Here is a 13,933-nt window from a genome sequence, read left to right on the forward strand (position 1 = left end):
TGAATAATCATAGCCACATCACCTCGAGAACCATTAATTATTATGCAGCATTCTTACTCCTTTATCTTCACACATTGGCGAATGTTCTGCCCCACAACTGAAGCCTTAGAAGAAAATACAAAAAGGCAGAAGCAGAAGACCAATTATGTTTATTATTTTACTGAGAATATTACAACATCCAAACCAGGAAACACTGTGGTAAATTATAAAAATATACATTTGCACTTGAAACAAAAAACTCTTTCCATGAATATGTGCTGCATTATTCAGGATACAGTGTTAGTTCTCTCATGTCATAGTACGCATTGAAATGTGAGCATGCATTGTGCATGACAGTTTAAAGAAAATCTCTCGTGGATGCTTTTAATTTTACATATTTGGAGCAAAAGAAATTTCAAACAAATAGTTTAAAAGGCAACAAAGTACCAGAGAGTGCAATAATCACTGAGTTTTCGCCATCCCTTCTGATGTTTTGCAGTGATTTCATTTTGATGAGATAATTAAAATTCAACTTATTCCCTTCTGCAGATTCCTTATCCTATCCACATATGACTATTAGTCACAAACAAGTCACAGTTTTCTGCAGCAAGCCAGAAATTTGGCCAAATTATCCGTACTTAATCATTCGTACCTTAGGCAAATAAAACATTTATAGTACCTATTGATGTTATATATAAAATGGTTGCCTTAACTGGAGTATTTCCCACTAAAGTCAAATGCAAGTTACTAATACAGTACTCAGTTTAACATGTAGTTTAAAATATTACAGAGAAAGAACAGAAAAAAACTAAACAAATGAATGCTGGCATTTCATTTACCACTAAATGTTAATCCAATATAATACATTATTTTTCCACCTCTCTTTTTAGTTACAACAGCTTGCAATTAATTAAATAGGGGCTTGGTGCCTTGAGGAAAGCTGGCTTTGGTTTCACTAGTAACTTTGCCACAATTTTATGTTGGGATTTTATTTAAACACATTAATGAGTCTCTAGGTGCGGTCGTTACAAGATTTGGACTAACTTGTTGCTGTAGATTGTGCAGGCATTTATCTTCCTTTGGTATGTAAATGTGTCGACATAAAGCTGTCAAGGACAGCTAATGAGTGGAGGTGGCAGTTCTGAAATCTCACAGCACAACCTTTGTTAATAAAAAAAGGCATTAAGAACAAAACATACCATACACATATAATGCCTGCCCTATATTTGTTCCTCAATGTGGTATAAACATAGGACTGTAATCTTCAAATCTACATGCATGAAATAAAAGACAAACAAATTCTATAACTGCAAAGTAGATCTAGCAACAACTGAAAAGAAAAAAACCTAAGTTTATTTTTTGAATAAAGACCCTTTGTCAGAATAGTCATGGTTGCCAACTTCTCCTTGGCTCGTCTCCATTCAGATGCCATTAGGCCTGCAGAGCATTACATTCTTTTTTGCTTTCAAATTTCCAGTATTCACAGTTTTTATTTTCTTACCTCTGCTGTTTGGTTGCTAAACTGTACCTCTTCCTCTTAGTTCACTTCTTACATTTTTAAATTCAAGTGTAAACATCCTTCACACCAATATGGCAGCAGCTGGTATGATTTAAGTTTAGTATTATTTCTTGGCACTCGGTTATTCATGCCACCAAGGGGTAGGATTTAGATTCACGAGTCTGATATTGCTTAGGGTTTGGTTGGGATGTGGGGGATTGGAGGGTGAACCAGGTAAAAATCGTAACCGTCATCACAGGCTGAGAGGGGAATTATGAGATGCATCTCAAGTTGCTCTCATACACGTACCATTTGCCTAATGAGCAGTAGTAGCTAAGGCCACCTTCACATCTGAGGAATTCTGTATCATGTGGCGTGGTCAGCAGCAAGAATGTCAGAAAGTGGCACAGTTGATAGCACTGCTGCCTCACAGCACCAGGGACCTGCATTCAATTCTGGTCTTGGGTGATTGTGTGGTATTTACATGTTGTCTGCGTGGGTTTCCCCCGGGTGCTCCGGTTTCCAAAGAGATGCAGGTTAGGTTGACTGGCCATGCAAAATTGCCCCTTAGTATCCCAAGAGGTGTAGGTTAGGGGAAATTTAGCAAGGTATATATGTGGAGTTACAGGGATCGGGTCTGTGTGTGATGTGAGTCGGTGCAGACATGATGGGTCGAATGGCCTCCTTCTGCACTGTGGAGATTCTAAGTGATAAAGTGGGAAGTGAAGTCAACATTTAGCAGTTTGTTATATACCTATGAAGCATCGTACTTCCATCAGGTTGTTACAGCTCATTATAAAGATTGTATTTATAGAAAGCATTTCAAAAGCTAAAATTAATTTTAGAAAACAAATGAAGATTTTCCAGCAAAGTACACTGCTGAATGATTAAACAGTGGGAAATATTAGATAATTAAACAACATTATGGTTTGGTGTTTTGTGATTAACGTAATGTTAAATATTGAAAGCAGTTCATATTTAAATACTATTTCCCTTTTCAGATGTCCTGTTGGATATATACAAAGCTTTCTCTCCCTTTTAAACAAAAATGTAGTTGAAGTTTTAAAAAAATCCTTGCTAGTTTCTGTTAGGATGTTTGAAATTTGCAACATCTTTCACAGGTAAACTACCTTACTAGTGGTTAACAGGATTCTATCCTGACAGCCAGTCAAATGATTTTCATCACTTCTAAGCAAGGAAAATCAAATGAATTAACTTTGCCCTGTAACAGATGAACCAAGCAACAAAGAAATCTCCAACAGTTTTTTTTTGAGTGGGGGTGGAGGCTGTGAATAGTTAGATTCCAGGATTATATTTGCATAATCAATGTTCAAAGATTCACAGTGTTGTTCGATTAAGCTGCAGCATGGGCAACGTAAAATTCTGCAACTCCCTAAAGTTGCACTAGAAAATAATGCAGCACTTGAAAATGGCAAAACGCCAATAGTTTCAGTACTAATATAATCAAGTGCTGTGTTCAGACTTCCTCTCCTTAATAACAAAAACAATGGAATTTGGCAGTATTTAAAAAAATCCTGAAGCAAATATTTACAGAATAATGAACGCCAATGTTTCTAACTATTTAAATATATATAAAAATAAAAGTAAACAAAGTGTTTGAAATTGTCTGTGTACATCAGGCATCCTGGTTTAGTTTTGTGTTCCTTTTGAACAAAATGGTATATCCTTAATATGCTGCAGCAGTGGGTTATTTGCATAAATGTCTTTTCAGCCTGCGCATTTACCAAATTGGCTGCCTGATTAAAAAATTTTAAAACATTTTACCTTGCAAAATTCCCTTCATAATCATTGACAGTAAAGTTAGGGTAGGTACACTGAATACAAAACATGTCCTCACATTACAGATTCCCCTTGATAATTTACATGGTGAATCTCAGCAAGTGGGGAACATCTGCTTTGAAAGATGTTCTTACTGTGTGAATGACATGAGCCCAATGGTTCTGAACCGTACTTGGCCCATGTCCTTGGATTCCAATATGTTGCACCATATCCCATATGTTAGTTGAATATGAATTCCCTGTCCACTACAGTTATGGACTTTGTGCTTCCCAGGTCTTATAACTAATACTGAAGCATTTTTGTCATATGCCCACTCCCAATCATTAGGGATTGGAAGTCTGCGATTGCATTAAAGCCTGCACTTGGTTGTGTAGTTTTTGTTTCACATAATGTAATTCTTGGACCATCTTTTCTACATTAAGTCAGCATCAAAGAATAAACAAGGAAAAGTAATTGTCAATGATTAGATATCTTAAGATAATTAGAAGAAACCTGTTTTCTAAAATCTAGTATACACAGCCCTTTTGTTCAGTTAGTCATATATTATGCTTTGGCAGACCAAAAACACCTCCTGTTGCTGAATTTGCTTTCCTTCTTAATCTCCAAACCCTAAAGTCAAAGGGCGCAATCTTACTGGCTGTTCACGCCATGGTACTCCTGCAGCGAGGTTGGAGAATTTGACACTCAGCCAAATCTTCATTCATTGCAGCGGGATGGGAAAATCCCACGGCGTGAATGGCCGTAACATTCCTGCCATACAGTTGTAGAGTCATAGGACGGAAATTTTCTGTCCTGCCCGCCATGGAAATCGTAGCGGGCAGGACATGGACTACGCAAAGGTCCACTGACCTCGTGTTAGATTTTCCGGTTTTTGGCAAGCCCACAGAATCATACAACGCAGTAAAGGCCCACTGAGTCGCTGGAAGTAAAGAGTACAACACCCTTTAAAGGGCATATGGCATCCAAGTGAACAAGGAAATAACTATACACCTCCTTAACCAATCAGATTGAAGGATTGTGAAATGAACAATATACAGGTTGAACCTGGAAGTGTGAGGTGAAATGGAATGAAGCTCCACAGGTGATGGTTTCCATTCAGTGCCAACGAGGTTAACCAGCATTAACAACTTTCAAGCTGTTAGGCATTTCTTAGACTTGAAATAAGTCAACCTAACTCTCCATAGTAAGCTTGAAATGTATTGACCCATGAAAATACAGCAACTTCACACCAATCAATGTATTTAAATGGGAGCCAGTCATCTATGTGTCATGTTCAAAAAGCTAACAGCAGAGCAACATACCTTGGATGGCAATATCTGGATTTATGTCCTTCTTTGCACATCTGTTCTCACCTGAAATTGCTGTGGTATTTGCATTTCAATAACAGCAAGTGTTATTAGCCTCACTGTTATTTTGATTGAATTTTTTGGCCAATATCTCTACCAAGACCGAGGCAACACAACTTGAAGTGCAAACCCATTTAATGGAGAGAAACGTAATGCCTGTCAAAAATTTTTTTTGGGAGGCTGGAAATAACAACATCTGTGGATAGTAATGAAATTTATCATTAGGACAAGGTATTTTATGAGGACTAATTAAACACCAGCGGAATGAAAAAGGAACAGATTTATGTTGATCGATCATTACCCAAGGGCCATCTGGAGAAGATCTCCTTCTCGGTATTATAGGACTGGTTGTGGAAATCTCACTCTCAACAAAATCTTTATCTCTTTCACTGATGTTATTAAGGTAAATAGTATATAATAAAGTTAGCAAAGTATCTGCATGTTTAAGATGCAATACTGTCAACAAATGTTCTATTGCCCTTAACAGTTCCACTGAAATGTAAATTTTCTGAGAGTATTCGATATGAATTAAAGCCAGTGAAATTACAATCGTTATAATGTTATAGCAGCATTTAAAAATATATACTTTCCAGGATGTGGGCATCGCTGGAAAGCCCAGCATTTGTTGTGCATCCATAATTGCTTTTGAACTGAGTGGCTTGCTGGGCCATTTGAGGGTCAACCACATTCCTCAGAGTCTGTTGTGTCATGTGGGCCAGACCAGATAAGGATGGCAGATTTATTTCCCTAAAGGACATTTTACCACATGATAGAGGAATTTAAAATAATAAAGGGATCTGATAGAGAATATGTTCCCACTAGTGGAGGAATCCAAAGCAGTCAGCCATAAATACGAGTCAATTATAAATCCAATAAAGAATTCAGGGGAAAAGTCTTTTCCCAGAGAGTGGTTAGAATGTGGAACTTGCTACCATAAAGAGTAGTTGAGACAAATCAAGTTGATGCCTTTAAGGAAAAGCCAGATAAGCATCTGTGGGAGAGAGAAATAGAAGGTTATGTTTAAATGAAATAGTATGGTAGGAGGTTCATACAGAGAATAACAAAACATTAGTTGGGCCAAATTGTCTATTTCAGTCTTATAAATTCTACATAATTCTAGTTATACAACTTTAGTTACTGTGGTGTCATCCATTTTGGGCATTTCTCCAAGATTTTTACAGCTGTAAAACAGTCACAGGAAAGGACTACCTTTAACTCTCTGTAAGCTCTCAAATAAAACAGCTTCATTATGCACGTTTGAACTGGCATTTGTGGGGCTTTCACTTATTCTACCCAGGCCACCACTAAAAGATTAATTAAGATCAGACATCTAAAAGATATTGGAAATGAGTTGGATAAAACAAATCAATTATCCATGAATGCAAATAGCATGAAGAAACTGGTAAATTGCGAAACAGTAGATCTGTTCTCTCAGGTATCTAATTAATTTTCTCAAGTTACTTGTCGAGATCTTAAAAGCCACCCAAACCAATTCATTTTCTTTTTAATTTTTCCCAATGTAAAGTGTTAGGCCCATTTCTCTGCCAGTTTTCTCGACATCTAACAGGCAGTAAGAAGTGTAACAATTGTAAAACCTGTCCACAATTTTTAAAGCATGACGTCAAACCGCCTGATGTGACAAATTATTTAGAAAAAAATGATCTGCAAACTTTAAAATATGAGAAATCCTGATGGAACAAGTAGAGAGTGAAGAAAGTTACCATGCTGAAGGGGATAGTACAGTAATATTATCAGAGACCAGTTACAAAAAAAAAGGATTCAGATTAAAATCAAGTCTACTGAAACTGCATTATACCAGCTGTTCCCAAAGTTGTCAGGGCGTCACGGGACATGGTGTAAAGGTGAGTAACATGGAGTTGAACTGAAGCTAAATGAATGATAAAACAGGCTCTCTGGGTTCAATGACCTACCCATGCTCATATCTGGTGATATCATAAGCTTTTGTAGCACACACTAAGACTGCATTATAGTCAAAATGAATATCAAAAATATTCAGAGTTAATCACGAGGCAGGTGTACAATGTGTTTTTTTTTCATTCGTTCATGGAATATGGGCATCGCTGACTGGCATTTATTGGCCATCCCTCAGGGCAGTTAAGAGTCAACCACATTGCTTTGGGTCTGGAGTCACATGTAGCCCAAACCAGGTAAGGACAACAGATTTCCTGCCGTAAAGAACATTAGTGAACCAGATGGCTTTTTACGACAATCAACAGTTGTTCACAATCAACAATTGTTTTGTGGTCATCATTAGACTTTTAATTCCAGATTTGTATTGAATTCAAATTTCACCATTTGCCATGATGGGATTTGAACCCGGGTCCCCAGTGCATTACCCTGGATCTCTGGATTAATAGTCCAAGGACAATACCACTACGCCGCCACCTCCTCTATGGGGCTATATATTTTTCTTTTTGATTTATAAAGAGTAATCATGTGATTAAAAACTGTACCTTTGACAAGTCTGTGTACAAATTAAGAAAAAAAATTCTTATTCGATTGTGAAAACTATCCATACGATTAAACATTATAACTACTCGTTTGGCACGAGTAGAGATTATTGTTTTATATAAATATTTGTTATCTCCAGAATTTTAGTTATCTGTAGCCAACATCCCCCAGCGACACTTTTACTGAGCTGTATAAAGATACTTCAGTGCCGTGATGCTGTCTACTTTCAAATTGATCAAAATGTATTAAACTATGAATTACAGATTCCCAGCTCAAAGGTTATTTGCCATTAGCTTCCTTTTCTGTGAATATAAATATTTCATTATGCACAGCCCGCAATCACTGAGGAATTCTGTTCTAGACAACAGATTGGAATGGGCAGAAAGTTTTTCAAAATTAGGCATGGGTTGATACAGGTTTGATTTGTGAATGCGTAAGGAACAAATTAGGATTGGGCCTGTCAGAAATGTTCACACTGAAGTATTCCAAGACATATTTTACAAAATCAATACCAGCAGCAATTCACAAACTGGAACATTACAGGTTATACAATGCAGATCTTCTTCCTTTTGCTTGCAATAGTGGTCTGAAACAAGGCATCACTTGCCGAGCTCTGAACAATATGTTAAAACATCCCTCATATTTGACCATTCCAGAGGTTCAGCAAATTCAGACAGTTTTCAGTTCAAGTTGGAATGGATCATTTTCTTGTGTGTGCGCATACACATGCCTATGTGTGTGCATGCACCTATGTGCACGCACATGTGTGGGCACCCATGTGTGCATGCATGTGCACCTGTACGTATGCACCAAGTGTGCCAGTATGCGCATGTGTGTAAATGCACGTGTATGTGTAAAAGCAAGAGAAAGAATTAGTCAGTGAAGCTTGCCTAAGAGCTTTGTTGTGCAAAATAGATTCACCTGTTCAATTGAAATCTGCTTTTTCTGGAGTTTTTCCCTAATGCAATCAGTACATGAGAAGGTGCTGAGTTTAAGTAAATCTATTCTGTTTAGTCAACAGCATTTGCTCATGTGAAAATTGAGAAAGGGGAAGGGGAAGCTCAAGACTTTCTAGTCTTAAACTTGACTGTTCACTTTGCTGATGAATTTTTCCAATACACTAGCCAGCAGAACATCTCTCCTTCCTACTCAACGCTCACACAGTTTGAAAAGCCCTTGTTTGGGCGGGTATCATCACAGGGACCGCTCCCATTCTTTTCATATGTGCCTGGGTTGGTCCATTCTGATCAACCTTGCCTTCCTCTGCTGGTGTGTAAGTAATGGGTGTCTTGTCCTCTTCAGTCGATGGTGGTGGAGGCTGCTGGGGGTTAGGAGTTCCGTTCTTGGCAGACTTCACTGAACTGGAACCAGAGCCTGTGCTTCCTGTCCCCACTGAAGACTGAGCATTGATGAGCTTCGCCTTGGGTGCCTCAGCATCTTCTCTGCAATGGAAGAAAGCAACAAAGCATAAAATTGAATTTGATTTGATTCAATTTGATTTATTGTCACATGTACCGGCATACAGTGAAAAGAATTGTTTCTTGTGCACTATACAAACAAAGCAAACCATTCATAGAGAAGGAAAGGAAAGGGTGCAGAATGTGGTGTTACAGTTATAGCTACGGTGTAAAGAAAGATCAACTTAAGATGAGGTAGGGTCTATTCAAAAGCTTGATGGCTGTTCTTGAGTCAGTTGGTACGTGACCTCAGACTTTGTATCTTTTTCCTGTTGGAAGAAGGTGGAAATGAGTATGTCCGGGGTGCATGGGATCCTTAGTTATTGAATTGAATTGAATGAAGAGACAACAAACCAACTTTACAACACATTTTTGCGTGCAATAGCAGTTCATCGGAGCTGGTTGCCACTTGCAATTCCCCATGTTGAGGTTTCTGAGTTGTGTGGGTCAAGTGTGGATTCTGGTCTCTTCAGAGAGAAGGAGGATGAGATAAATGGGAAGTTTCAGCCACAATTATGACAATAATACCTGTAACTTTTTTTAAAAAATTGAATAGAAATATGACATGTAGCTGCTTTGAGAGTGTGATATGCATAAAAACAAATCACTTCAAAGAAGCATTTCCTGCCAGCTGCTACATGTCCTGTTAAAAACCAAAAGGGACATGATGAAAAACATTTTTCATAGAACCCGTAAAGTGCAGAAGGAGGCCATTCAGCCCATCGATCCTGCACCAACAACGATCCCACCCAGGCCATAACCCTTTAACTCCAAATATTTACCCTGCTAGTCCCCCTGACACAACTGGGCAATTTATCATGTCCAATCAACCAAAATTGCACATCTTTGGACTTTAACACAGTCTTAGGATCTAGAATGCACTGCCCAAGAGTGTGGTAGAAGTAAATTCATGCCTGGCTTTCAAAGGAGAATTGGATAAGCACCTGAGCAAAAAGATATACACGGTTATGAGGAAAGGGCAGAGAAGTGGGACTAGCTAAATTACTGCCGCAAAATTGAAGCTGACATAAACTCGAGGAGCTAAATGGTTCCATCTATGTTGTAATCATTCTATGATCTGAATAGACATTGCAGTAGGTTGAGTTATATCTTAAAACATACTAAGTTACGGTTGTGCATGTGTGGGCTAACATTGTATTGATGTTTTGTGTCTAGGAATGAATAGAACCTTTGTCTAAGACAGTGCAAGGGATAGGATCTTTGTAATCTATCTGGTGGGCAATCTTGTAGCTGGGGGACACTCTTGTGGGTTTATAATTGGTAGGCTTCAGCAGTTAATTAGTCATTCTGAATCTGTGATAGCTGGTGCAATCCAGATGTTCTGAGGCCAGGTCAATGGTAAACCATCATATGGGTTTATCCAGGGAACACGCTTGAAGTCCAACAAAAGCAAAATGGTGCAGATGCTGGAAATCTGAAATTAAAAAGAGTAAATGCTAGAACTTCGCAGGCAGCATCTGTTCTAAAGGTCATCTAAATGACCTTTAGAACAGCACCTCATCTTTACAACTCTCTGTACTCAACACTGAGTCCAACAATTTCAGACCATGAATTCAACCCCTCCCCCCATTTATTAGTTTTTATTTTGCATGTGCCAGTCTTAATCTTGAAGTGGAGATGCTTGCATTGGACTGGGGTGGGCACAGTAAGAAGTCTCACAACACCATGTTAAAGACCAATAGGTTTATTTGGAATCATGAGCTTTCAGAGCACTTTCAGGTGAGTGGAGGTTAGTTCACAAACATGGCATGTATAGGCAAAGCCACAACTGCAAGATAATTGTAGATTGGAATGTGAAGAATGGTTGGAATGTGAGTCTTTACAGGTAATGAAGTCTTTACAGGTACAAAAAGCATGCGTGGAGAGAGGGATTATCATAGGTTAAAGAGGTACGAATTGTCTCAAACCAGGACAGTTAGTAGGATTTTGCAAATCTGATCTTAATCTTGTTTTCCATTATGATGCTATTGGAAATAGCTGTTCATTATTCGGCCATTCACACATATTCTGGGGGTAATCTTTTGTTTCTTTACCTCTCCTAGCCCTTGTACTATGCAATCTTTTGTCAGTTAATCTCTCCTGCCCACCACCTATCACAGACCTTTATACAGTTCTTCGCTCGCTCCCCTTTCTCTTGATCAAATTCTGTTACATTTCTATCTTCCTTCACTCCTGGAAAAGAGGTCCTTGACCCAAAACATGGGGTGATGGCCTTGTGGTATTATCGTTAGACTCTTGATCCAGAAACTCAGCTAATGTTCTGGGACCCAGGTTTGAATCCTGCCATGGCAGATAAGACCATAAGACATAGTAGCAGAATTAGGCCACTCGGCCCATCGAGTCTGTTCCACTTTTCAATCATGGCTGATATTTTTCTCATCCCCATTCTCCCGCCTTTTCCGTATAATCTCTGATCCCCTTATTAATCAAGAATGTATCTATCTCTGTCTTAAAGGCACTTAATGGCCTGGCCTCCACAGCCTTCTGCAGCAAAGAGTTCCACAGATTCACAACTGTCTGGCAGAAGAAAGTCCTCCTCATCTCTATTTTAAAGGATCGCCCTTTTAGCCTGAGGTTGTGCCCTCTGGTTCTAGTTTTTCCTACTGGTGGAAGCATCCTCTCCATGTCCACTCTATGCAAACCAAATTCCAGATGGTGAAATTTGAATTCAATTAAAAAAATTCTGGAATTAACAACCTACTGATGACCATGAAACCAATGTCGATTGTCAGAAAAACCCATCTGTTTCACTAATGTCCTTTAGGGAAGGAAATCTGCCATCATTTTCTGGTCTGGCCAACATGTGACTCCAGAGCCACAGCAGTGTAGTTGACACTCAACTCCCCTCGGGCAAGCAGGAATGGGCAATAAATGTAGGCCTGCCAGCAATGCCCGTGAACCGTGAATGAATAAAAAATTTAACGATGTTTGATGTCTAGTTTACTGCACAGAAAAACATGCTTTGTCCCTTTTAAAATTGCAAAGTGAATAATAGCAACTATATTGTTGTATATTCACTACTGTTCAATTAATTCAACAAGTAATTTCTAACCTAAACCATTGTTGAACCAGACATGCTGTTAATTTTTGTGCCTTCAACATTGAGAAAACTGCATGACTGTTGACATAAACATCATACTGCTGCCATGTAATCATTACTGCAATGAGTGAACAGAATGTGTCAGAAATGTCTTAAGTCATTGTTTTCTTCCAAATCCGAAAATTGCTTCAAAATCATTTTAGGTAGAAGGGGGTGGTACAGTGGCACAGTGGTTAGCACTGCTGTCTTACAGCATCAGGGAGCCGGGTTCAATTCCTGGCTTAGGTCACTGTCTGTGTGGAGTTTGCACATTCTTCGCTTGTCTGCTTGGGTTTCCTCCAGGCGCTCCGGTTTCCTCCCAGAGTCCAAAGATATGCAGCTTAGGTTGATTGGCCATGCTAAATTGCCCCTCAGTGTTAGGGGGACTAGTTCGGGTAAATGCATGGGGTTATGTGGATAGCGCCTGGGTGGGATTATGGTCAGTGCAGACTTGATGGGCCGAATGGCCTCCTTCTGCATTGTAGGATTCTACGATTCTATAAGTGAAGAATTCTACTGGCTGACAATAAGCTAAAAATGGTAACTTAAAAGGCACTCTAATTTCCTGGACCCCCAAATTCAGTATCGATTGTGTTGTGTAGCAAGGCTAAACTGGAACTCAGGCCAACAAACTAACAAAGGTTTATCAACAGAATATCTATACACATTGTAAAACAAGGGAAAAGGTCTCAGTTTCACAACCCAAGCAAGTCTGAGTGAGTCCCCAATCTCAGCATCCAATTGGACCAGTGGGCCACATGACCCTTTCAGGGAGCCACCCTTAAAGAGCTTCTACATCACATATTGCCATCAGTCTGCAAATCTCACTCTCCAGTTATTATCTTCTTTTTACTGTGCCAGTACCAACAGCACTTAAGCAATACTGTGATGAGGAAGCATGGTGAGGTACCCTCTGATTTCATTACAATTAAATTAACTATGTGCTCAAAGCTCAAGAAAAAGATAATATTCAACAACTCTTGTAGAGCACTAGTATGTTTTTAAGCTGTACAAAAAGGTCTCACAGGACGAACTAATTAAAAGAAGTCTTAAGAAGTAAAATATAAGATAGATTTTGTAGTACTGTCAATGGTACAAGACAAACTTTAGAAATTAGTTTTAGGAAGTAGCCTCTTTCAAACTAGCATCAACATTGTGATGAAAATGTTCGTCCGGCACACTGCTTGTAAAATTATGTATCTGGTCATCTAGGGGCGGTACGATGGCAGGCACAGTGATTAGCACTGCTGCCTCACAGCGCCAGAGACCCGGGTTCAGTTCCAGCCTTGGGTGACTGTGTGGAGTTTGTACATTCTCACTGTGTCTGCGTAGGTTTCCACCAGGTGCTCCGGTTTGCTCCCACAATTCAAAGATATGGATTGGCCACGATAAAATTGTCCCTTAGTGTCCCAAGACATGTAGGTTAGATGGATTAGCCATGTAAAAAGGGTTATGGGGGTAGGGCAGGGGAGAGAGCAAGATACTCTGTCAGAGAGTTGGTGCAGGCTCGATGGGCTGACTGACTTCCTTCTTCACTATACTGATTCTATGAATGACACGATTAGAAACCACAAGAATAAGCAGCATTTGAAATGTAAACACTGTGCCAGGATAGAAACTGAGGTTAGAACTAAGCTCCATTTCCCTTATACTGATAAGTGACAAGGCCGCTGTTAATATTCAAGATCCACATTCATAAGGATAACAGGCCTAAGCCCCATGTAAACTATCACGATTGTGTGCGTCATAGGCCATTGATCGCAGATTTACCTGATCTCATTTGGTGTTTCCTCTTCCTCATATTTATGCTTTTCTTTCCTGTATATTGTGAACCACACAATAAGGAAAATTAACAGGAGCCCAATTATAACTCCAATAACAGCACCAGCGATGATCCCAGGATCTTTCACTTCTGGAAATGAAATTGAGTAGTCAAATTAGTGTCGATTTCATTGTCCAGTTAGAGTGATTTGAATACAATTATGTTGATGCTAGTCTTAATACAAGCATGGGTTTACGTTGGCACTTTTCTTGTAAAGAAGCACTTTTTGATGACTTACGTTTTCCACTACCTTATTAAAGTAAGCTTATTTCTGGCCTGTGCTCATTATTAATGAATATTATAATTGTGAATTCAGAAGTTTAATTTTGTCAATCTGTCATGCTTGAACTCTGATCATGATGGTGGATGTGCTGGCGTTGGACTGGGGTAAACACAGTAAAAAGTCTGACAACACCAGGTTTTAGTCCAACCGATTTATTTGATAGTAAACGCACAAAC

General features: G+C 39.0%; 1 protein-coding gene across 2 annotated transcripts in view; it reads right to left on the reverse strand.

Moving 5' to 3' along the window:
• Positions 1-132: 132 nt before the first annotated feature.
• clmpa (CXADR like membrane protein a) overlaps positions 133-13,933 on the reverse strand; it is a 116,954-nt gene continuing 103,153 nt past the window's right edge. For both annotated transcript variants that reach the window (XM_080214501.1, XM_080214500.1), the window contains 2 exons: positions 13,423-13,564; positions 133-8,537 (listed from right to left, as the gene is read on the reverse strand). In XM_080214501.1, coding sequence (XP_080070627.1) covers positions 8,252-8,537; positions 13,423-13,564 — 428 coding nt within the window. In that variant the 3' untranslated portion in view covers positions 133-8,251. The remainder of the gene's footprint in view (positions 8,538-13,422; positions 13,565-13,933) is intronic.

Source organism: Carcharhinus amblyrhynchos, chromosome 29 (assembly GCF_965287045.1).
Source record: "Carcharhinus amblyrhynchos chromosome 29, sCarAmb.v2.hapA, whole genome shotgun sequence".
NCBI classification, from domain to species: Eukaryota; Metazoa; Chordata; class Chondrichthyes; order Carcharhiniformes; family Carcharhinidae; genus Carcharhinus; species Carcharhinus amblyrhynchos.